We start from the raw sequence: 26,678 nt of genomic DNA on the forward strand, positions 1-26,678 counted from the left end.
TTTCGAGATCCAGACTGATAGCCACGATCTTGTCCAATGCAAAGGAGCTGCTTCCAGAAGCCAGTAAAGGAGTTGGAGATTCAAGAAAGTGTTTCTATGGGGAATGAACCTGTTGCGATTTGGGTGGATCACCTGGGGCAGGAGGGGGTAGAAGAAAGTGGCTAAGAATTTCCCAAGAATCTTATAATCAAAATTAAGAATAGCTATAGGTCTATAGGAAGATGAGCAACTTGGGGAATGCCCCGGCTTGATCAGAGTCATTGATTTTCCCTCATGTTAAGAATCCTTGCCCACATCTGGATTATCTGATAGTCAGGGGTATTACAGGAACCTTAAACCAACTTCAAGGCCAGTATGCCAATTTTGAGTGGGTTTTCAGGATATTGTGAAAGGGTAATATCCATCTCTTCTAGAGTAGGTCACTAGACATCCACAATCCACCTTCTTGCCCTCAATCAACAACTGAAATGAGGGACCTAGTGGCCTTATTCTACTTTCAAATGCTTATCCTTGTCTCCCACCCTGCTAGGTTACCTCTTTTACTCTTCTCCTTGTTCTTCCTCCTCCATCAATGTTGTTATCAACCTCATTGCTGGAAGTTAGACCTGACATTTCAGCAATGGGAGATGGTTTGCATGGTCCACACTCCTTTTCCTCTGATCCATTACTTGAAATATGCACTTAGCTAAATAGTTACTGATTGTGTGCACTGAATATGCCTTTCTGTCTTCCGCCATGCTGGGGACAGACAATGATTTCTGACATCTTAGGCAGCCCTTTGTTACTGTATTCCTGGTTGGCATCCTTTTTCCTAAAATATGTTGTTCTTTGAATTGGACACACTATGACACTCATACTTGTGCTTTCAGAAACCTCTGCTTAAAGATCTTGAGAGGGGTGGGGGGGTTCCTGAATACAGCATAACCTCCTGTGTGAGGAACAATGGGATTGTTTCTCTAAATGTTCTGGGCAGGTGAAGCTGTAATTTTGACTCTGACTTCTGCAATTCCCCTTTGTAAACTGTGCTGTAGCAGATGAACTATTTGAAATTCTTTGATTCCTAACTTGATGGTGTTCCATTTGTGGGTGAGATGGAAGAGGGGAAAAAAGATACAATGAATGCTCATAATAATTCTGTAACCACTAGGTACAGGGTATTTACAGTCATATGCAATGTTTGAAGTTTAATACAAAAAGAAATTGATAAGAAAAGTACCTCTCCCAGCAGAACCCCCACAGAAGATACCCTTAGTGATGAGTAAACGAAACAGAGAATGCTCTCAGAGATATAAAGTGTAATGCAGGAAAACATGAAACATACAGTGTTATAGTGCACATATAGGTTGCGAGGAAAGGGCTATACGCTGGTGGGAACAAATAGAAGCTTCATACCATGTTGCAATGTGGTTTGCTGTCGCTATAAATTTGTTGGTAGTTTTCTGGTTAAAGTTGTACACAATTGAGTGCTATTATGAAGACAGTGAATTAGGAAGCATAATACGGAACTTCCGTTCTTGCCATAAAATTATCCTCTAACTTACTCTCTCCTACTCACTCGGCAAAGGAAATCAAATGAAAGCAGTAGTATTGTCTTCTTCTTCAGAAAATTCTGAAACTGTACAAATTTCTTACCTGTGCCAAGTCCCAGTGCATCTGAAATTCTCCAAGCATTTTGTTGCTTTTAATGAAACGGCCTAGTCCGTCAGGGTGCTGTGTAGATTTCAGCTTTTTTTGTGGTGGTTCACCAAATGTAAAGTCATCTTCTTCCTTCATCCGTGTCCCAAGCGGGTCACTGGTTGAGGGGAAGTCATCATTGTCTGAGTTATCGTCTTTCTTCATCTTTTCCACTTTTGGTTTCCTGGGCTTTGGTGTTGCTGTTCTTCTTGCTGCAGCCTTTTTTGGTGGTGTTACTTCCGGCTCAGGTTTTAACCCATCCTGAATTCTTTTCAGGTCTTTATCGGCAATGACCATAGACAATCGCTATAAAATGAAGGGTTAAAAACATGTTAATGAAATGTGAAATATAGGGAATCAGAAATTACTAACAACTAAACATGTATCTAAACAATTATCAGTAATGCGCACTGTTAGTAGTAGTTGTTACTTGGATATTGAGCACAAAAGCAGATTTGGCCAACATCGAATTTAACAGTTTAGGTGCATTTAGTTTGTTGGATATTTCTGTGATCAGAATCTATTAATCAATAAAAAACAACCTGTGATGCAGAAATTTAATATAATGCATTTTAACTTATTCCGTGAAATGGCAATCAACAGTTCAACATGATCGCCTAAGGGAATAACAAAAACATTTTAATTAAACAAAAAAATAATTCATAATGTTAATACAGTAACATGTTCAACAATCTCTGAAAGTGTTTCCAAATATTTTGCATAGGAACTCAGCATTCATACTTACAGTCACAAGAAAATACAACCTTGGGGTGAATGCAACGAAAGGCGCTGTCACAGCATAGTGTATGACCATAAGCGCTTCAACGCCTCGTCAGGGGTAGTAAGCGCTATATAAATACGATTACAATACAATACAATACTGTCCACAAAGTATATACAATATGTATGCCAGTAGAGGACACTTAGTCAAGCACTGCAGGTCAAAGATCCACAAGCAATGTTCTATATCAGGAGAGCTTAGCTGGATACCACTCCTACTCAGTACACCACATATGGGAACAGGGGCTTATTGAAGGGCCTTGCTTGTGGGCAGTAGCAATAACATATGCCCTGAGTCCATGTTTATTTAGCAATGGTATTGTATACACAGCATGTCTGAAGGTCTAACATTTTGTCTATTACGGTGAAGGCATGGTGTCTGGCAAGGTATAGCAAGTATTGTTTGGCAGATCCGCACAGAGATTGGCCTACGTCATGCTTTGGCCTTCAGGCATGTCTTCCTGCAATAACTATCAATAAACTACAAGCTGTTCCAAAACAAGGCAGTCCACTTGTTTCTGGCATAAAACTGTCTTTTCTCGGACCTCTAGTCAAAGAAAGGGAACATTTTAAATTTGTCCTACTAAAAAGGCTCTTAGAAAGTCATTTCCAAGTTACACACAAAAATGGTATGCCAATTCTTCCACAAGGGCTTAAATCAAAACGTGTGGTGTGGGCTTCTTTAACGGTGCAGCTCAACTTAGCACCAGCAAAGAAAAGAAACCTCAGCATCCAATAAGCCATTTTATGAAATAGCTCTGGCTAAAGGGACCAAAATATGACTGGTAGGAAAGAATTAAAGCAGATTTTGTTCATGTAGATGTGACACAGTAAGTAAGCATGGGCTCTGATTTTTCTCTGTTGGATGATCAGCACCTAGTTGCAGATAAGCCTGCAATTAGATTTTCAGAACATACCAGTTCATTCAATCTGTTAGGCTTAATTTTATATCAATCCTTGTTATTACAACGGGAACTATTGTAGTATCAGCCTATACTAACATTTCTAGCAAAAACCTAATACTCACCAATGTTTATCTCCAAGAAATATTATAAGCGGTCCTTAGAATCTTAAAAAATAGCAACTTTCTCCTCTTATAAACCTACAAGCAAAGGCCCATGGATGACTTCTTAGTGTAGAACGTTCAACCACAGATCAGGGCTGCTCCTACAATTCTGTAAAAAGCTGAAAAACATCTCTTCAAAACGCACCTCATCAGCATCTGACAATGTCAATCATTTTTTAGGGTAGAGCACATGTTCACCAAAGTTTATTGGTGCTGAATGTTCAGATCAGAGAGCCTTGCCAAAACTGTGAACTATCTGGAGGGAAGCAACCACGCTTTGTGAAGTTTTTTCGAAATTCTAATAAGTTGTTTCTCATCTCATGTTAAAGGCCAGTGTGTTCAGAGACTTGTGAAGGCAACTTTAGGCCCTTGCTGCCATTTCTAACCCTTGTGTCCTGGGTACACATGGGATCATGTGTGATGCAGAGCTTAATGATTTACTTGGATTGCACTACTTGAAAATTTCTGCCAGCAACTTTGGGGATTTTGTTGTATAGGATGCCTAGTATACTAGGCACAAAACTATACATCTCTGAATTGCTGTAGCTGAAAGAGTGAGGCTAAGTAGAGCAGGCGACAACAATCAAGATGGGAAAATCGTTAAAGATGATGTAGGAAATTAGAAGCATCCCACTATTCGTTGTTCCCATAGCCACTAAATTGTGGTGCTGAAAATCGATTTTCCAGAATCATTTTTGCATCAATTATCACATCAAGACTTGTTTTTTTTTCAAGATGAAGGTGGCTGAGCACGCGCCTAGCAAGTCAGTGCAATTTTGCATTCCAAAACTTGGATTTTATGTCATGAGCAGGCACCTCAATTTTATTGTATTAAGGTACTAGAACTGCACAGCATCTATCAGCAGACTACATATAAAGACATTCTTGATAAACTTGTAATCAGAGTTTCATACGTAGCTTATGAATTCAAGTTGAGAGTAGCTAGTCGTCCTAACAGAAAACATGCTGAATAAGTATGAACAAGTTTTGACAGTATTACCAAATAAAGACCGAATAACAGCATAGAGGGAGAGTGTGAAACAGTCTGCCATTGACTTGATCCACTTTAGACACATTTTTTATGCCGCCATCTAATAAATTATGTTGGAGGCAATGAGTGACTGTGTCAACAAATATGACTGATTCAAGAAGATCAGAGCACCAATACAGACATCTTCCACCTATAAACCAAAACTGTACAACAAACTCAATATCCATCCCTCTTCCAAAAGCAACCTGCAATGGATATGAAATGTTATTTACAACTATATAGGTTGGTATTGGAAAAGTGGCACTGCATTCCAACACCTTAGCAATAAATGCCAACTGTGACATGAAAATATTGATTAGTTTTGGAATATCCATGGCTTCAACAGCGGAGCAAACACATATGTTTTTAAATTAGATGGCTCTGATCAAGTAAAAAGAGAGCTACTCATTACAGTTTTGAGGGCTGGTACTGGTACAGAAGCCAATTATTATAAGTTTTAGATGGAGATGACTCCCATGGTAATCCAGTAAGGCACCACAGACATAATGTCCAGGATTAGCAAAGCCACTTGAGGCAGACTAAAAAGCCATGTCATTAGTCATGTAATTTGAGAAAGATGTCACTGGTATTTCTGGTGTCTCTAATCTTGCTTACATTTTCTGAAGCAGTAGGCTGACAGGTTTTCATAAAAACGTAGTGACGGTTTCTCTCTTTAACGCAGTGCCAGCATTGAGTACATTTTTGAATGTTTGTGTTGTTCTTCCTCATTGTAATGCAATGCCCACGTTAGTTCTAGGTCTCTTATTTTAAATCGGAGTGTTATCAGCCATGAGCTCAGCTGAGAGAGCTATTTTGCTGATTTACAGAGAAGCATGGACCAAGAAAGGGGGGATAATGATAGTGAGGCTGGCTATGGAATGTTGACCTGTAGCCTTGATAATACAGTTATCAAAGTAAATAGAGAGTGGATTTCCCAACAATCCCACAGCACTCTGATGCAAGTATTAATTTGAATTAAGACCTAACTGCAGCAAAAAGTATTGTGACAGAAGGATCAGAAAGAAAAATGACATCTTTACACTTAGTTGATGACTGGTGTTCAGGTTCATGCAACCCATGAATAGGAATGATAATTGGTGTAGGTTCTCTCAGTAATACTAATGCATGCTTAAGGCAATATCATGGTGTTGCACCCTCATTAAAATGTCCTTTAGGTCACCTGAGAAAAACGATTGCCAAGCCACACTGAAGAGGTAACTGCTAAAAAACTGCTTAAGTGTTCAGTCACTACAGAGGTCCCTGTTCATTGACCACTACTTAATAACCACTCAGGCACTGCAGAATGGCTAACTACACAGCAAATCCCCTCTCTTGCCTGGAAAGGGACTTCCAAACAAGCCAACAGTCCAACACTGTATGATTTTTCCTGTTTGGAATTTACAGGGAAGACATAAGTTGCCACCCTTGTGATCCTGAAAAGCTTTGGAAGTTCACAAGGTGAAATCAGTTGTCTTATTTGACGGAAAATGTGGTCCAGGAAAATGAACCCTGATGGGCCACGTAGTCTCAAATAGGATCCCACTAGGAAAAACCCCTCTGATGAAAGATGTCCACGCCATGACCCTCCCAGTGAGTGTTCTGCAGCACCTTCTTTATTTTATTCTAGAGTCTTCATTATGTGAACCAATACTGAGGTCCAAAAGAGAGTGTTTTGATAATACAAAGCCAATGACATGAAACGGAGTGAGTTGTGTCAGCTCAAAAAATACAAATACATTAAACAACGATTGAATTTAATTAATGGTACCCTTTTTTTACAAAGCTGAGGGAGGGGAAGTACATATCCTTGCCTAAGCAATGGATCTGTGATTTGCTAAGAAAGTTTTGTTTCAATTTAAATTTTTGACCACATTTTGTGAAACTGTTTCCATCACTTGCTATCTCTGACTTACATTTACAAACTGAAGTGCAGGCCCTGGCACCACCAAAGTAAAGTGGTACAAAAGAATAGTGCTATTTCTCTACACCGTTACCATCCTGGTGAAAGCCTCTAGGTTGGGAACTTACCATGCAGATGTATCTACGACAGAACAGGACAAACAGGGGTGCAGGGAAGTAGAGTTGGACAGTAAAAAGGGGTTTTGATGTTCAAATGAGACATGTGATGATGAGAAACACAGGTAGATTTGTATCAGCCATGTTCATGGCTTGAGCTGCCCCAATAAGAGGCAGAGTGATGTCTTACCAGCAGAGATGCATTTTACCAAGAATACTACATGACTAAGGGGGAAGAGGGTGTTGAAACAGTAAGGAAAGTTTGGAGGTCAACCTCTCTATACGTCATGCTCCACCCACATAAGAAGGATGCTGTTATGGATAAGGACAGGAAAGGCATTACACACATGCAACAAAAATACTACTGGTCAAAGACAAGGGCAGGTCTTTGTTGCTTCATACTTTGATGGCACAATGAGTGCCTCATGAATGTTTACAAATGGAATGTGTACACCGTAGAGCTCTTCTCTACATTTGTTGCTTAGAGCTGCAAGTTCAAGTATTATTTTATTCTGTTTAGAGGAGACCACAACTGTGTTGTAGACTGGGCTTTAGACAGATCCTTTAACCCACTTAATATATTAATATTAGATTTATTAATGTACTCTAAATAAGTGTACATTTTAATTTGTATGCAATACCATACATCTTGAAATTGGGGACTCTTATTAAAAATCCAATACTTATGATCGGCAATTGATGTGTGACATAATCCTTTTGCACTTAATAAATAAATAAATAATTATAAATGTGCACTGAAAAAATTAACAAGTGCTCATACCAGATAATTCTGGGGAATCTGTCAGGTGCAGCAAATATTGGCTCAACTGGAGAAAGACAGCTCCCTCACAAGGTCAATTGGTGACTTCTATAAGTGGTATGTGAGACATCTACACTGATTTGATTGGGTCTACAAAGAATATGATTAAAGATATCAGTTGCAAGAAGTCTAAGTTTAAAAAATATTTATATCACAAACCGAGCTGTTTATTTTAGCTCCTCTTTTGGTACCAGTGAAGTATTTTTGAAAGTCACAAAGAAAAAAGGGATTTGAAATCATAAACATGCTTTCCTGTTTTCAATTCATATTTGCTTGAATTCTGTTCAGTTTCTTTTCAGTGTTTTCCAATGTTTTAAAAATATAAAAAATCAGTAGTCATCTGTGTTTAGTCTTTTGTGGTCTAAACATAATCACAGGGGTGGTGATTTTCTATTGTTGATTAGGAAACTTGTGCTTTCAATTCCTTCCTTTCTTCATTCATTTCTGTTGTCAACTATCCCTAAATTATTTTCTGCTCCTAACTCTCTCCTTTGTAACCTTTCATTGAAACTATTTCAAGTAACTTTTCATTATTCCTCTCAACGCCCTACTTGTCTAATTTGCCAGTACTCAAATCCCTCTTTCCAGCAGTTATATCCCACTTAATGTTGAGGATGGGCCTTAATGGAGATGTCTACATCCAATTAAGATTTGATGATAGCGATAAATGATTAATGACAGGCATTCAACAAACCTACCTGTTCCTCTGTTCCTCAGACAAACTGTAATGATTTCCGGAATGAAGATTGTATACCGAGGAGATGAGGTATATATAGTGGGATGTTCAGTTTCTGTAAGCCAGGCACGCTATCTTTTTCTGTGCCTTGAGGTGCCAGGACGGAATTGGGTTAATACATATATGTTTACTCTCTGCTCTGGGTTTATTCCTACCCTACCTGGCCATAGAGGAGCATGCTAATTCACTATGAAATGCATACTGTGAGCTATTTGGTCAGTAGACTGTCCAAATGATGAAGAAATAGCTAAGATAGTACTTCATGATGCGTTAGGTAATTCCAACACGCAGTTCACATGCTGCATAGTAAGGCATTGTCTGTGGGATTTTGTTTAGCTTAGGACCTCCAAGCATTGATTTTTTCCGGCATGCAGGAAAGTCTTTGATTTTCTAAAGCAGTGTGGGGACTGTGTTCCTGCTAAGCATTTGTGACAGCTTTACTCTTTGTATTCTGCACAGTGTGCACTACTATCGTTCATTTTTAATCTTGGGAAAAGAACGAGGGCAGCTCAGTATGTGGTCACAGTATTTAGTATAAATGATGTTGCCAAGTATTAAGCTTTGTTTCGACACCATGAGCTCCAAGCTTCTTTTTGACATGGAGGCAATAAGAAATAAAGTTGAACCTAGTGATCCTGCGGCTGTTATCTACATTAGTGTGCACCATAAGTGCCAGCACATGCAACTGCTTTATTGAAACTGTACTATATGCAGTTGGTACTAGAAAACTAGGAGTTGCACTGTCTACAACTTATACACCAACTCCTACATTTTCTGAGTTCATGTATTCACTGAAGGCAGCTCAATTGACCCCTTTGCATGGTACACAGGCCCTGGACATGTTTGAGATATGACCCCTGATCCTTCCATATAAAAGATGCAGCTTCATAGGCATGCTCTAAAGACCATCACAATGTGCATATTAAATTGATAAGCATGGCCCGAGTGGGTCATAACAGGAGAATGCTTAGAGGAGGGGTTCCATTTACACTGACAACAAAAGGCACCTAAAGAAGGAAAACTGCAGCAAAACACAGTGTTTTCCAGTTTCTATAAAAAAGCAAATATTCTCTTTGATGGTGTTTTATAGGTTAACTAAAAACTGAAAACCTTAGTCAAATTATTTACTCAAACATTCTATCATGAGAGAACAATTGTACTAAGCTGATTTCTGTTTCTTTTTGGACAGGAGTAAAACAGTGTGTGAAACTCGGTACTGACTAGGTGCACACAGCGTACAGAATCAGAAATTATTTAATTTGCATTGCGTGGCTTTCTTAAAGTGGTATATTTTGACTCAGTCACTATATAACTTTAATTTAATCAGAATAAGGGAAGCATTATGTCCCGGATTAATAATCAGCCTTAAACGTTTTGCAGCTGTTTTTCCAAAGCTGCATTTTCTAAAAGTGCCAAAGGAAAACAAGTGCGAACCGTCTATATTGATATTTAACGTGCAAAGAGTAAACAAATGTTTCTATTTGGTCACATACATCGAAATGCGACAGTACAAGTTATGTACTACTGAATGAAAGGTGGTCTGCAAAAACTGGATGTATCCCAAAGTGGCTAATGGGCCAAATGAGTGTTCTATTGGTAGGACTATGAGGAATTTAAGCAATCAAATATATTGATGAGAACAGATCCTTTTAGTATTTAAAACTGTGAACATTACATTTTTTGATTCTAAATAAAAGAGGATTTCGTATTTTGCTAACCCAAAGACAGATTCACATATATTTCTACGATAAAAATATACATATGTTCTTCATAAGTGTGACTTATTCAGCCCCAAAAGCATGCGTATGTTTCTTTTTGTGCATATTATTTCTTTTTCTCACACCAGTGTGCCTGTAAAGTAGGGGAAACTTCACTTATAATCAAAACACAAGTGGGCCACTAGCAGACCATCAAACTGAAATTCTAACCTCTTTAGGTTCACTTAAGTTAGAAGTGGGTCAATGACCTTGGGAAGTTTGATATTAACCCCACAGGTGCTTGCACCTTCCACTGGCCGATGCACGCACACCCTCCATGGTTTCTGTTGGTAGATTTAATTTGTTAGTGTATATGGAAAGAGTCTGTCTTGTGACATAGAGTTTTAGAGTCTGTTCTCTTTTTCTGTCCTTGGTGTAGGGAAGTGATATTTAAGGAAAGTTGGGCACAAATGTAAAAAATGGCTTGGAAGAAAAATCAGGCAGATTGAAACACGTTGCCAATATAGCGTTTTTGGAACTCTGTGGAGAAGTGCGATTCATTGGTGTTCATATATATCAGCGTGGGGCCATATTTGAGTATATATATATAAAAATACGTTTGTACGGAAACTAAAATTGGCTAAACATTTTTCCAAAACGGGACTGCAACAACGTCTACAGAGGTCTCTAATATTTGTGATTCAGATTTGACTATAGAACAAAGTATGGACCTGAAAACAATATATGACTTGACACATGACTTGAGAGATGAGGAGATGACGGAAATGCAAGTATTAACTACGTTAGGGATTGAGATAGGAAAAAAAGAAAAGAAATTTTTTTAAACCGAAATCAAAGTTTTGCGCAGTACTGTCCCCGGGGAATAAGACTGACATATTTCATGACCTTGTTATCAATGATTTAGAGAGAATACAGACTCATACTAACAGGAGCAAGGAAAATCTAACTAAAGATCAACGAGAAGCGTTGAAAGGCTTGATGGACAATCAATCAATAATAATCAAACCCGCAGATAAAGTAGGAAATATAGTGATCTGGGAGAGGAGTGATTATATGGTGGAAGCATACAGCCAGTTAAACATAGAGTCTAACTATTGTAAACTTAAAAAGAACCCTATGAATGAACTAGTGTTAGATTTGAATGAAAGACTTGAGAAATGGTATTCAGAAGGACTAATTAGTTTGGATGAGAGAACATTTATGATGAATGAAAATCCAGTCATGCCAACCATGTATTTGTTACCAAAGATTCACAAAACGTTAGACAAACCCCCAGGGAGACCCATAATATCTAGCTGTGGTTCATTGTATGAGGGTGTGTCGAAATATGTAGATTACTTTTTGGCACCGATGGTTAAAGGTCTAACCTCATATATACAAGACTCTGGGGACTTTCTTAGGTTATTGGATGGAATAGTGTGGCAATCAGACTATGTATTGGTCACTATTGACATTGTATCACTATATACCTCAATTTCACATCAATTGGGTGTGAATGCAGTTACATTTTTCTTGAGACAAAAAAGTATTCATCTCTTGAAACATTCTGAGATGCTATTGGAGATGACAGAATTGTGCCTGACTAATAACATCTTTATGTTTAACCATTAGATATACAAACAAGTTTGTGGAACATGGGAGTTTCCTTTTCTCCAAGCTATGCAAATCTCATGATGGGTTGATGGGTTGAAGGGTTGAGGGGTTGGTGGGAGAAATGCATAGCTTGGGGTCAGGAGAATGAGGAATACATGAAGAAAGTGGTGGTATGGTTATGCTATATAGATGACCTATTTTCGATCTGGAATTGGACGGAGGAATTATTCAGGCAATTCTTTTCTGTTTTGAATCAGAATAATGTTGGTTTGCAATTCACTTGTAAGACAAGTAAGATCTCTATAGAGTTTTTAGATGTGTTGGTGTATATTGAGGGAACTGAATTATAGACTACACTACACAGAAAGCCCACTGCAACCAATAGCATCCTACACAGGTCTAGTTTTCATCCTAGGTAATTAATTAGGAGCATCCCCTATGGGGAATTTGTTTGGGTAAAAATAAATTGTTCAAATGAACAAGATATGAATAAAACGTTTGGGGAAACCAAACAGAGATTTTTGAACAGAGGATACAGATTAAAACTGGTGAATCAAGGAGAGGTAAAAGCAAAGGCAAAGACACAGGCACTGGTACTGGCTAAAAACATAAATAAAAAAGTGCCAGATGGGACGGCAATGGAAAATGATGAGATAAGACTCATTTTGGATTATAGCAAAGAAAATCAACAGATACTAAATGTATTAAATAGACATTGGCACTTGAATAAAAGAGATAATGATATTGGAGATAGATTGAGAACTCGCCCATCGGTAACATACAGCAAAGTACCAGCATTAAAGGATATATTAGTGAGGAGTCACTTTGAGATTCCAACTACCCCCAATTGGTTAGTAGATGGAAATAAGGGATTCTACTGCTGTAATAATTACAAAGCATGTAAAATTGGTTGTAACACAAAGTCAGTAATAGATTTTCGGGGGAAAGGGATTCCAATCAGAGACAGGGTTAGAAGTGACACAGCTTTTGTGGTATATGTCATAGAATGCCGATGCGGCTTACGATATGTTGGCAGTACTATCTGCCCTTTGAAAAAGCGTATGTTGGAACATATCAGAGCAGTACAAATGATGATAATACTTATGCTATGACTAAACCTCTAAAAAGCCATCCAGAATCAAATTGGTTGCATATGAAATATTATGGCATTGCCATAATTAAGAAACATAAATGGGGAGGTGACAAAGAGTTCAGAAATGTAGATGTTTGGAGTCTAGATATATCATTAGACTAAAAACCAAGACTCCGTTTGGGGTGAATGGTGATGAGGAGTTATACTGTCATCTATAAATATGAAAAAGTAATACAATTGTACATTGTTTGTCTATATATAAGAGTTAATGGTTCAAGGGACTATCAGTTGCAGAGAAAGGCTATGAATTCTACAGTTGGATTTTAAAATAATGGGGTACTAAACCCATAATGAAGGAGGCAAAATGCAACAGATAAATCTGAGGTATAATTAAAAGATCAGCAAAAAATGTGATGAGATAGAGTTAGATGTACTATTGGATACTGGACAAATGGATATATGATAAGTTTAATTGTGGATAGATTGGATAATGTGTATAGTTTGTTCTTATATAAGTATTATTTTTTAGTATCTTTCCTTCTATTTTATTAGATATGTAGTTTTTTTTTTTTGGTATGTTGGATAGGTGGGTTGTAGTTGCACAGATTTTGTTGTTGTAATAGTATTATTTATTATTTCTTTGTGTATATATGTATGTTAATTGAACTACATACCCCAGAATGCCACATAAAGGCACAATGAGATGAAGAGTATAAATAGAGCACAAAATGGAGGGTCTAATTACCATGATCCAGACCGTGAAGGCTGAAACGCGTTGGTGTTTGTTGTGGGTATCACATTGCATATTAAAATGAAGACTTAAGAATCCTGTGAATGCCACGTCTTTGACAGTAGTGTCAAGTTTGTGTGATGATAAGTTAAGGGAATAGGTCCTTCCCTGGCGTGGGCACCGACGAAATAGAGCGCGCCTTGAGTGGACCTTTTGGGACTAATATATATATATATATATATATATATATATATATGGAAAATGTCACTTACCCAGTGTACATCTGTTGGTGGCATGTTCCGCTGCAGATTCACATTCTATGCATAGTCTGCCATCTAGTGTTGGGCTCGGAGTGTTACAAGTTGTTTTTCTTCGAAGAAGTGTTTTCGAGTCATGGGATCGAGTGACTCCTCCTCTTCGGCTCCTTTGAACATGGGCATCGACTCCATGTTAGATTGTTTTCCCGCAGAGGGTAAGGTAGGAGTGATAGAGTATAAAGAAAAGAGATGTCCATGCAAATGGAATATATATATATATATATATATATATATATATATATATATATATATATATATGTACAAGTGAATGTTGAACTTAAACCGCAACAGGCTTCCAGAGAGGTGGGAGGGTGCATGTGAATCTGCAGCGGAATATGCCACGAACAGATGTACACTGGGTAAGTGACATATTCCGTTCAATGGCATGTGTAGCTGCAGATACACATGCTATGCATAGACTACAAAGCAGTTTTACCTCCCATAAAAGCAGTGGTTAGCCTGTAGGATTTGAAGTTGTTTGAAATAGTGTTCTTAGTACAGCTTGACCTACTGTGGCTTGCTGTGTTGCTAACACATCTACACAGTAATGCATGGTAAATGTATGTGGTGTTGACCAAGTGGCTGCTTTACAAATTTCGGCCATTGGTATATGTTAGACCTGACATGCCTTAGGGTGGTCACCCCTAACTTTTTGCCTGCCTCCCTCCACTTTTTGGACTGTTTTTGCTGGCTTTTATACTCTGCGCACTTTACCACTGCTAACCAGTGCTAAAGTGCATATGCTCTCTCCCTTTAAACATGGTAACTTTGGATCATACCCAATTGGACTATTTAATATACTTATAAGTCCCTAGTAATGTGCACTTTATGTGCCTAGGGCCTGTAGATTAAGTGCTACTAGTGGGCCTGCAGCACTGGTTGTGCCACCCACTCAAGTAGCACCTTTACCTTGTCCCAGGCCTGCCATTGCAAGGCCTCTGTGTGCAGTTTCACTGCCACTTCGACTTGGCATTTAAAAGTACTTGCCAAGCCTAAAGCTCCCCTTTTTCTACACATAAGTCACATTTAAAGTGTGCCCTAGGTAACCCCTAGAGCAGGGTGCTGTGTGGGTAAAAGGCAGGACATGTACCTGTGTAGTTTACATGTCCTGGTAGTGTAAACCTCCTAAATTCGTTTTTACACTACTGTGAGGCCTGCTCCCTTCATAGGCTAACATTGGGGCTACCCTCATACATTGTTGAAGTGGCAGCTGCTGATCTGAAGGGAGTAGGAAGGTCATATTTAGTATGGGCAGAATGGTAATACAAAATCCTGCTGACTGGTGAAGTTGGATTTAATATTACTATTTTAGAAATGCCACTTTTAGAAAGTGAGCATTTCTCTGCACTTAAATCTTTCTGTGCCTTATAATCCACGTCTGACTAGGTTTAGTTGACAGCTCCTTGTACATTCACTCAGACACACACCAAGCACAGGGTACTCAGCCTCACTTGCATACATCTGCATTTTGAAAGGGTCTTCCTGGGCTGGGAGGGTGGAGGGCCTGCTCTGACACAAAGGACTGCCACACCCCCTACTGGGACCCTGGCAGACAGGATTAAACTGAAAGGGGACCTGGTGCACTTCTAAGCCACTCTTTGAAGTCTCCCCCACTTCAAAGGCACATTTGGGTATAAAACAGGGCCTCTGCCCTACCACTTCAGACACTTGCTGGAGAAGAAACTTGAACCAGAACCTACATCCTGCCAAGAAGAACTGCCTGGCTGCTCAAAGGACTCACCTGCCTGCTTTCTACAAAGGACTGATGCCTTGCTGTTGGCCTGCTGCCTTGCTGAACTCTTGTCTGGCTGTAAAAGTGCTCTCCAAGGGCTTGGATAGAGCTTGCCTCCTGTTTCCTGAATTCTCAGGACCAAAAAGACTTCTTTCTTTCAACTGGATGCCGTGTGCGCCGAAAAATTTGACGCACAGTTTGTTCTGCAGTGAGAAATTCATCGCACGCCGATCCGGAAAGACGCCGCTCGACGCGATGCCTACGGTACGACCGGAACTTCGATGCACCGCCTCGCCTGGACAACGCCGCCCGACTTCCAGAGAGGAAATCGACGCGACACCTGCAATGAGGAAGAAAATTCGATGCACAGCTCCCCGGAACGACGCGCAGCCGGTTAATAAGTCTAGGATTCCACGCACAGACCCTGGGACATCTGGTAATCCCGCGACCCACAGAAGGAGTGGGCCCCTGTGCCGGAAAACGACGCACGTCTTCCCCGAGTGAAAAATAACGACGCAAGTCCATGTGTGTGGGGGGGGGAAACCGACGCACACACCATTTTTCTATCCGCAGCACGACGCACGTCTCCCCACGTGAAAAATCACGACGCAAGTCCGTGTGTGAAGGGGCGAAACCGATGCACACACCATTTTTCCACACAACACCTCCTCTGCGGCCCTCTGCGGAGATTTTCCACTCCAAACCAGGTACTTTGTGCTTGAAAGAGACTTTGTTTGCTTTTTAAAGACTTAAGACACTTTTATATCACCTTTCAGTGATATTCCTACAAATTCTTATTGCATCTTTGATTGTGTTGATCTACAAATATCCAGATAAATATTCTATATTTTTCTAAACACTGTGTGGTGTATTTTTGTGGTGCTATATTGTGTTATTGTATGATTTATTTCACAAATACTTTACACATTGCCTTCGAAGTTAAGCCTGACTGCTCGTGCCAAGCTACCAGAGGGTGGGCACAGGATAATTTGGATTGTGTGTGACTTACCCCAACTAGAGTGAGGGTTCTTGCTTGGACAGAGGGTAACCTGACTGCCAACCAAAAACCCAATTTCTAACAGTATATTTCCTAAGAAAGACATTATAGCCCCTTTTTCCGTGTGGAATGTGCCTTAGGCGTAACTAAGAGCAGCCTTTTAGGTTTAAGGTAATATGTCTGGAAGCATTTTACTGTCCATCTTGCTAAACCTTGTTTTGAAATAGGGTTACCAGTATGTGGTTTTTGGAATGCCACAAATAACTGCTTGGTTTTCCTAAATGATTTTGTTCTATCTATGTAATACAATAAGACTATCTTAATATCTAATGTATGCAGGGCTCTTTCTGCTACAGAGTCTGGCTGATGGAAGAAGACTGGTAGTTCCACTGTTTGATTGATATGAAACGGTGATATAACTTTTGGGAGAAATTTTGGGTTCGTTCGAAGTACAACTTTATGTTTGTGTACTTGTATGAACGGTTCTTGAATTGTGATTTCACTAACTCTTCTTAATGAAGTAATTGCAACTAGGAAGGCAACTTTCCATGTTAGGTATTGAATTTGGCATGAGTGCATAGGTTCAAATGGTGGACCCGTAAGTGTGTGAGCACTATGTTTAGATTTCACAAAGGCACTGGAGGCGTTCTAGGTGGAATGATGCATTTTAATCCTTGCATGAAGGCTTTGATAACAGGAACTCTGTTGTATATTTTGCAAGTACGCAGAGATTGCAGTGAGATGTGTTTTTATGGATGAAAAAGCTAAGTTTGCTTTTTGCAAATGAAGCAAATAACATACAATGTCTTGTATTGATGCTGAAAGAGGGGTAATTTGTTTAGATTGACAGTAATACACAAATCTTTTCCATTTGTTTGCATAGCACTGCCTGGTAGTGGGTTTTCTTGCTTGTTTAATTACTTCCATACATTCAGTTGGATAGTTGCAGATACCCAAACTCTATGACTTCAGGAGCCTAATCGCTAGATTGAGTATGTTGGGATTTGGATGCCTGATCAGTTGTTTGTTTTGTGTTAACAGATCTGGTCTGTTTGGGAGTTTGATATGTGGTACTACTGACAGGTCTAATATTGTTGTGTACCAGGGTTGACGTGCCCACGTTGGCGCTATGAGTATGAGTTTGAGCTTGTTTTGACGTAGTTTGTTGACTAGAAATGGAATGAGCGGGAGGGGGGGAAAAGCGTAAGCAAATATCCCTGACCAATTCATCCATACAGCATTGCCCTTAGATAGGGGATGTGGGTACCCGGATGCGAAGTTTTAGCATTTTGCATTTTCGCTGGTGGCGAATAGATCTATGTCTGGTGTTCCCCAATGGTGAAAGTATAGTTGAAGCACTTGAGGGTGAATCTCCCACTCGTGTGTTTGTTGATGATCTCGGCTGAGAACATCTGCCAAAACCAGGTGAATCTTGTTGTGGATTGCCCATTGCCAAATATTTTGGGCTAGGAGGGAGAGTTGGGATGAATGTTCCTTGTTTGTTTAGGTAATACATTGTTGTCATGTTGTCTGGTTTGATAAGGATGTTCTTGTGAGTGAGAAGAGACTGAAAAGCTTTGAGTGCTAGGAATACAGCTAGCTATTCTAAGTGATTTATGTGTAACTGTTTGTGTGTGGCGTCCCATTGTCCTTGAATGTTGTGATTGTTGAGGTGCGCCCCAGCCAATCATTGATGCATCTGTTGTAAGTATGGTGTGAGGCACGGGGTCTTGAAATGGCCGTCCTTTGTTTAGGTTTGTGGAATTCCACCACTGAAGTGATATGCATGTTTGGCGGTCTATCAACACTAAATTGTGAAGTTGACAAGGCACTGTTGTAAAGGCCACATGTTTAGTCTTGCATGTGGGACAATGGCGATACAGGATGCCATCATGCCCAACAGATGTTGGGCTGGCTGTATTTGTGGCTTCTAAATACTGTTGAATTTGTGCAGGTTGTAGGTGTGATTTTTGGTAGTTTATGGAGAACCTTAGGTTGTGTAGGGTTTGTATTACATAATGCCTATGGTTTTGACACTGTGTATGACTGCTGGATTTTAGTAGCCAATCGCCGAGATATGGGAAGACATGAATGTGTTGCCTTCTTAGGTAGGCTGCAACTACCGCTAGGCATTTTGTGAATACTTTGGGAGCTGCTGTTATTCCGAAGAGTAACACTTTGAACTGATAATGCTTTCCTTGAATCAAAATCCTGAGATAGTTTCTGTACGCTGGATTGATGATTATGTGAAAATACGCATCTTTGAGGTCTAATGTTGCCATGAAATCGTGCTGTTGAAGTAGTGGGACAACATCCTGTAGTGTTACCATGTGAAAGTGTTCTGACAGGATTTAAAGATTGAGGGTTCTGAGATCTAATATTGGCCTCAAGGTTCCGTCCTTTTTGGGAATGATGAAATACAGTGAGTAAATTCCTGCTCCTAGTTGATTTTGTGGCACTGGCTCTATTGCTTTTTTGAGTAATAGAGAATTTACTTCCTCCTGCAACAGGGCAATATGTTGTGTGGAGAGGTTGTGTGGTTTTGGTGGAATATTTGGTGGAGTTTGTGCCAATTCTATGCAATAGCCATTGCGGATAATTGATAATACCCAGTTGTCTGTTGTGATGGGTAGCCAATTGTTGTGGAACCTTTGCAGTCTTTCCCCCACAGGTGAGGTGTGAGTAGGGATGGATTAAGTCACTTCTTTGGCTGTTGTGAGGCTTGTTTTGTTGACTGATATTTTCCACTGCCTCTGGGGTACTGGCCTCTGTAAGTGCTTTTGAAACCACCTCTTTGATATTGAGGTTGGTAGGCCAACTTTGTTTGTGAGGTGGATGCCTCAGGTGTTTGGGTTCTAAATCCACCTCTGCATTGGGGCTTACGAAAGGATCCCCTGTATTGCGTTGTATACAAAGCACCCATGGCTTTAGCTGTGTCCGAATCTTTTTTCATTTTTTCAATAGCCGTGTCTACCTCAGGGCCAAAAAGCTGTTTTTGGTTAAACGGCATACTGAGGACCACCTGTTGTATTTCAGGCTTAAATCCCGAAGACCTAAGCCATGCGTGCCTTCTTATGGTGACAGCAGTGTTGACTGTTCTAGCTGCTGCGTCTGCAGTGTATAGGGCTGACCTGATGTGATTGTGATAGCTTGCCCTTCCTTAACTATTTGTTGCGCCCTTTTCTGTTGTTCTTTGGGAAGATGTTGTATTATATCTTTCATCTCATCCCAGTGGGCTCTATCACATCTAGCCAACAATGCCTGGGAGTTGGCTATCCTCCACTGGTTGGCTGCCTGAGATGCCACCCTTTTGCCCGCAGCATCAAACTTTCTGCTCTCCTTGTCTGGTGGGGGTGCATCCCCTGATGACTGCAAGTTTGCTCTTTTCCTGGCTGCGCTTACCACTACAGAGTCCGGAGGCAATTGTTGTGTGATAGAGGCAGGATCAGAGGGAGGTGGCTTATATTTTTTCTCCACCTTAGGAGTAATTATTCTAGCTTTCACTGGCTCCTGGAATATTTGTTCTGCATGTTTTAACATGCCTGGGAACATGGGAAGTGACTGATAGGTGGTATGTGTAGAAGAGAGTGTGCTAAAAAGGAAGTCATCCTCTAACGGCTCAGTGTGCATGGCGACATTGTGATAGGATGCCACCCTAGCTATGACCTGAGTGTAGCCTGTACTATCCTCTGGTGGTGATGACTTAGAGGGATAGCAGTCTAAGCTGTTATCTGGAATGGGATCTGGATCATAAAGATCCCATGGATCCACACTGTTGTGCTGTGAATCAAATGAATGTACATGAGATTGCACAGGTGTGGGACTAGTAGGGGGAGAGATAAGCAAATGAGGAGAGTGAGGAGGAGACTGAGGAGGAGAAAATTGAGGAGGTAGAGGTTTCTCTATAGTTTTTGGCACTTTAGCTGGTGGCTGAGCAGTGTCCAATTCTTCTTGAAAGGCTAATCTCCTCCTAGGCTTTAGAGGAGGTGCTGTTATAATTCTGCCACTGTCTTTGTGGATGTGAATCTTGGCTTGCCTTTCATCTATTGCCTCCGTTTGTGAATGTTCTCAGTCATTTTATGGCTTTCTTTGAGTGCTTGCAAAAGTCCATGTTCCTCTGTATAAATTGGCCTTTTCGGCTCCGAAGCTGTTTTTTTCGGTATCGAAAGGCTGGGAGTGGATGATGGCCTCAGCTCCGAAAACGATTTTCGAGGTTACGACTTGAAGGATCGATGCTTGGTGGTTTTGGAGACAGAGCTTCGGCTCGAGTCCGAAGGCTTAGGTGGCGTGGCCTTTTTCAGTGCCGAAGTTGTTGGTTGGTCACCGAAGGTCTTTTTACGGGTCGAGCCCTGGCCTTCTGGCAGTGGCATTCCCAAGGTCTTATGTTTGGGCTTGGCTGGGGCAGGGGTAGGTGTACTCATGTGCTGTCCTGCCGTGATCGGTCTCTCCTCCTCGGACTCCTGCTCGGAGTCGGATCTTCGAACAGAGACAGCCGTGTGCATGATCTCCTTCTCCTCGACGTCGAGACGTTCGGTGCTCTTGGATGCCATCTCGAGTCTCTGTGCTCTTCTGTCTCGGAGCGTTTTCTCAGAACGGAAGGATCTGCAGGCCTTACAATTTTCTTCCCGATGGTCTGGGGAAAGACAGAGGTTACAGACGAGAAGTTGGTCTGTGTAGGGAAATTTTGTGTGCCACCGAGGACAAAAACGGAATGGGGTCTGGTCCATGAGGCTTCCACGTGGTCGGTCCGACCAGGCCCGAGTTGGGCACAGGTGTCCCGAAGGGCGAGTAAAGGTATTTGACCAGACTATCGGAACGAAACGAAACATGTCCGAACCCGATGGCGGAAAGAAAACAATCTAACATGGAGTCGATGCCCATGCGCAATGGAGCGAAGAGGAGGAGTCACTTGATCCCGTGACTCGCAAACAGTTCTTCGAAGAAAAACAACTTGTAACACTCCGAGTCCAACACCAGATGGCAGACTATGCATAGCAAGTGTATCTGCACCTACACATGCCATCAAACATATATATATATATATATATATATATATATATATATAGAGAGAGAGAGAGAGAGAGAGAGACAGAGAGAGGACTGCGATCGGTCTCCAATGTGCGTGTGGTTTCACCTGGGGGCTGCGATCAGCCCCCAGGAAAACCACACCCACATATAAAAGTGATATATATATCTCTCTCTCTCTCTCTATATATATATATATATATATATATATATATATATATATATCATCACCAGTTGTCTTGCAGCACACGTCTTCAAAGTGAGGCACATACTCCAACCAACGCGTTTCAACCATAGCTTTCAGACAGCAATAAAAAAGTGAAGCTAACTCTTGTGATTATGTTTCTGCTAGAGAAGAATCAGACTTTTGTCTAGTGGCAGTTTTGATCTCATAAAGTAGCGCAGAAGGTTTATATGCCTGCTGTAAGGATCTAATCTGTATTTTATGTGAATAGTTGAGTGGATTAGTAGAGCCAGCCATTACCTGCGCTACAATACAAATGAAATGTATGTGCGAGGGGGCTATGAAGAGATGAAGGGCACTTATGCTGGGTGGTAGTGAGGGAATCTGAGGAGGATGTCATGGGAGAACCAATAATGGTAGTCGGGCTGGGCACTACAGGTGCTACAGACTGTGACAATGGGTATGTGACAAGGTGAAGTAATAGTGTGTGTTTTTTGTTTTTTTGAGTGTCTTGAGATTGAGCTGATTGAGTGGAAAAAGCGAAGGTAAGGTGACTGACCTTTACTGTAGCACGCATCACGTACACCCACCAGCAATTTTGTGACTGTCTACGTAGGCTAGTGTTTAGACAGTTTAGCCAGTAGCAGAGATGGCGTCTCATTGGATGACTGCAGCTTAAGCCCTAACTCTGGTTATGGAGGACAGCTCTGACGTAGGATCAGAGACTGAGACAGCAGATACTGAGAAAGCATCTGAGGGATAGGACAATGGAGCAGACTCAGAGTGATTTTTCAGTTGGAGAAGTCCCATTCAACATCTCCTCTTCCAGTGATTCTGAGGGAGGTGACATGGACAGCCCCTTTGCAAGCACAGTCTGTGCAGCGGGACAACAGCTGGTTAGCCCAACCCAGAGATCAAGTGAATACGGCGGCAAGCACAGAGCGAGTGCTCTCTTGGGAGCTCCCCAATTTAGTTCAGCCCCAAAATTCCACCACCCAAATCGTATTGTGGAGACATCAACATTATCTATCACAAAACAACCTGGTTTTGTAAGGCAGGCACCTGCGTTTTCGGTCCTGGGCTCGGCAGCCATATAGGGAAACCTATCAAACCCAGACATTTCTGGAAATTAGACACCCTAAGGAGTCCACAGAGGTGTGGCTTGTGTGGATTTTCCAGAGTTTTCTTACCCAGAATACCCTGCAAAGGTGAAATGCTGAATAAAAACTCAATTTTATCTTGCATTTCTGTCACACCAACTACAGGAATATGCAGGGATCTACAAAATTCCTACCACCCAGTGTTTCTCCAGCTGTCCTGATAAAAACGCTACCCACCTGAGTGCCTGTTACATAGTGCCTGCTTTAGGAATGGATCACCCCAGGGTCAACAGATGCCCTCATGTAAGGACTAACATTGACCGTTGTGTGAACAATTCCTGTCACTGGCACTAGGCCTATCCACACAAGTGAGGTACCATTTTTATCGGAAGACTTGGAGGAACACAGACAAGAAGAACCAGTGTTATTGCAAATTGTCTTTCTCTACATTTTTGCCTTCCAAATGTAAGGCAGTGTGTAAGAAAGAAGTCATTTTGAGAAATGCCCCGTAATTCACATACTAGTATAGGGACCCCTGAATTCAGAGATGTGCAAATAACCACTGTTTCTAAACTTCTTATGTTGTGCCCATTGATACTTATTTTTCACTCTTTATATTTTATCAAATGAAATGCTGTATACCCGTTATACAATGAAAATCCATTGCTAGGTGAAGCTCATTCACTGTCTCAGAGTAGCTTGGGTTCTTGATGAACCTATAAGACCTATACATCCCTACAGCCAGGGGAGTCCAGCAAACATAACTGCATATTGCTTTAAAATATCTATCACAGTTGGAAAAAGTTACAGAAGAAAACATAGCCAGAAAGGGCTGTTTTTTTCAACTCAATGTCAGTATTTTCTTTTTGTTCAACTGTTACTTTGTGTAGGAAAATCTTGAATGATCTACACAAATGACCCCTTGCTGAATTCAGACTTTTGTCTACTTTTCAGAAATGTTTAGCTGCCTGGGATTCACCATTGGTTTCACACCCATTTCTGTCACTAAATAGAAGGAGGCTGAAATCATAAAAAATAGTAAAACATGGGGTTTGTCCTAGTAAAATGCCAAAACTGTGTTGAAAAATTTGGTTTTCTGATTCAGGTCTGTCTCTTTCTGAAAGCTGGGAAGATGGTGATTTTATCACTGCAAACCCTTCATAGATCCCATTTGCAGGGAAAAAAACAGATGCTTTCTTCTGCAGCACTTTTTCCCCATTTTCCCCTCAAAAACAAAGTTTAGCTGTATTTTGGATAATTTCTCAGTCTCCTCCAGAGGAACCAAAAAACTCTGGGTACCTTTAGAATCCCCAGGATGTTGGAAAAATAGGACCGAAAGTTGGTGTGGATAGCTTATGTGGACAAAATGTTATGGCGGCCTAGGCGCGAACTACCCCAAATAGCCAAAAATGGGCTCAGCACTAGGGGTGGCAGCAACTAAGGGGTTAAAGATCTATTATCTTACTGTTTTCCCCTTTTGGCACAATTCTAGTCCCGTTTTTCTCTCTTCCTCTCTACCCTGTCTCTTTCACTATCCTTCAACGCTGAAATCCTCCACCAGGGTATCTGTCCTCTCAGGGATTGCTCGAGGTCCTCTCATTTCTTCTGTCAATATTCTATTAATTACCGTCACATTACCTTTTCTCAAATCTTATTTTTGTCTATTTTACCTTCTCTCACAGCAACAGTGCATATTTTATAATAGACTGCCTCTTGATCAAGGACCATGGCAATGCAGTAACTGGAGACTGCAGGTGGGGGAGAGCTTGATCTGGGTCAGTGGGCTGGTAAATGCTTTTTAATGTTTTTATGTTAGTGGCATTCCTGCTTTAAGATAATACCTTTACGTTAAACAGAGGCTAAAGCAATGGCTGCATTATTCCAGTGAGCCATAATACCCAAATTATTGAGGACAGTATACCCCATCCATTATAAAATATTTGGGGTCTTTTTAACTGGTAAACTAACATTTCAAACATAAATATGTTAGAGGCAGGTCCCTTTGTTTCCAGTTTCCCCTGCGTTGACTCTTCCACAGCAAACAAGGGTCATCCCTCGCTACTATAATCTCACGCAGTCTGTGCGCCACACCTCTTAGCATCTGAAAAGTTCAAGAAGAAAGACCACCATTCTCATCACATTTTCCTACCTGAAAAAACAAGAAGTACTGAGGTGAAGCTTAAATTCCATAAGACGTAGGTCTTTTGCTGAGAAAGAAAAGGTTACAACAATAATGGTCACAGAATTTTGTCATCTCTAAGGAAAAGGAATGGCGGTGTCTTCTAAGTGTGAAAGATGCTTTATAGTGATTGCTAATCTGATTTCAGAAAAGGGCTAGAAGACAAAATTCACAATACTCTCTAACTAAAACCAGAACGTGTTTGCCAGTTGTGATTGCTTAACTCAGGAGGTGGACAAATCCAGGAGGGTCTTCTGAAAGACACAAAGATTGTTTCCCCTGGGAAGATTCTGCTTACCAAAATGCTCCTGCACTTATTTTTCTGGTATTATACTGTTAAATGGACCTCATTCATCACAGACAAATTGAGATCACATGCTTGATGTAAAAATGGTTCCCTTACAAATCTACTGCAAAACGACATGCACGCAAATAATAACTAGACTGCATTGAGAATTTTTTTGTGATTATGCTGAAAGAATTATATATCATTTTTAAGTACATTGATTTAATATATATAAAGACATATCAATGTTTTAGGACAAGAATGGGACAATAATTAGTAAATTAGTTACACATACCTCTTCTTTGACAGTTTGTAGTCTTGGTTGTCCATCAGCAGAAGCATCTTGTATGTTACCTGCATTTTCAGAGGTCGATAATTGTCCTGGCTCGGTAAAATGTGTGCTGATACTTCCTTCATCACATTTTAAACCTCCCTTAAAAAGAAGTGTAAGGCAAGTTAAAAAAAAATTGAATCACTACCTTCAAACAATCTAAGGCATTCTAGTAGAGCCCTTACTTCATGTTACAGGGCTTTCCCCATTAGAGATCACCACCAGAGTAAAGACCTTTTTGGTAAGCTCACGTGAAAACCTTTCTAATAGTTTCTATGTACTGTATATAAAACACTAGTGCTAAATTAATTTCCCTATGTCCCAAAGATGGCAATTATTCATAAATATCCCTATCAGTCCTCATTCAGGGGCCATACTGCAGGCACGGGCTTGTGGATCTCCAACACGGGGTTGAGGTGATTGCTACTAATGTCCCAGGACATGTCTTACTATTGTTCTTCAAACCGAGCCAAGTACGAAAGGAAAGCAGTCACATGCTTTTCAGGGAGGTAGTGTGGGGGTTCTGCTCAGCACACAACAATTAACCAACAGACACAATAATGTTAAAGTCCAGAAGAGTGCTTGCCTTTACAGTAAAGAAAGTACTTCAATTACATTTGTACTAAATATTACACCCTTCAAGGAATATGAAAGTCAGTGACCCGGAGTGCACTGCTTTTAGGCCGCTTACCTGCTTTGCTTCCTCCTTGCTCCTACCCAGGTATTCCCTCTAGCTCTGAGGGTCAAGGGCAATCGGAATGGCATGAATTAGGCTCAGATGTGAGCAATAAAATGCCCATAGTTCAACTGCAATAGGTCTTTTGCTAAATGGTACTCCTCCTTGGATAGACAATATACTTCAAGCCCCATGGAACTGTTCTATACCCGCTCTGCCCTCCAGCATACTTTTTATGGATCCAAGGGGAGCCAACAAGTATTGTTGTGTAGGTCGCATCTGCAGTGTGCCCACCAAGCCCCAATGGCAGGGTTGAGCCTCAACCAGGTAGACACAGGCATCGGTTACAGCAGTCCTTAAGAGAAACAGTTTTCTTTGAGTAGCTAAGGCCCACAATTCGTCAGTCAGCTGCTTATGTTATTTAAGATCTAAGGCGGTCTGAAAATGGGTGCATACCCAGGCAAGCACACAGCAGTCTAGCAGATACAAAGGACCGCTGCACAGTGTAGAGGATGTAGCCCTCCTCTGAGTCTTTGGCACTCCTTTGGGAGATGCAGCCTTGTTCAGGTTGATAAGGAGCAGTATGCTCGTGACA

At 40.8% G+C, this 26,678-nt stretch overlaps 1 protein-coding gene across 2 annotated transcripts in view; it reads right to left on the minus strand.

Moving 5' to 3' along the window:
* SRBD1 (S1 RNA binding domain 1) overlaps positions 1-26,678 on the minus strand; it is a 759,215-nt gene that overhangs the window by 625,091 nt on the left and 107,446 nt on the right. For both annotated transcript variants that reach the window (XM_069234013.1, XM_069234012.1), the window contains exons 4-5: positions 25,372-25,509; positions 1,633-1,980 (exon numbers count right to left, since the gene is read on the minus strand). In XM_069234013.1, the coding sequence (XP_069090114.1) occupies positions 1,633-1,980; positions 25,372-25,509 (486 nt within the window). The remainder of the gene's footprint in view (positions 1-1,632; positions 1,981-25,371; positions 25,510-26,678) is intronic.

This window comes from Pleurodeles waltl, chromosome 5 (assembly GCF_031143425.1).
Source record: "Pleurodeles waltl isolate 20211129_DDA chromosome 5, aPleWal1.hap1.20221129, whole genome shotgun sequence".
Lineage (NCBI taxonomy): Eukaryota > Metazoa > Chordata > Amphibia > Caudata > Salamandridae > Pleurodeles > Pleurodeles waltl.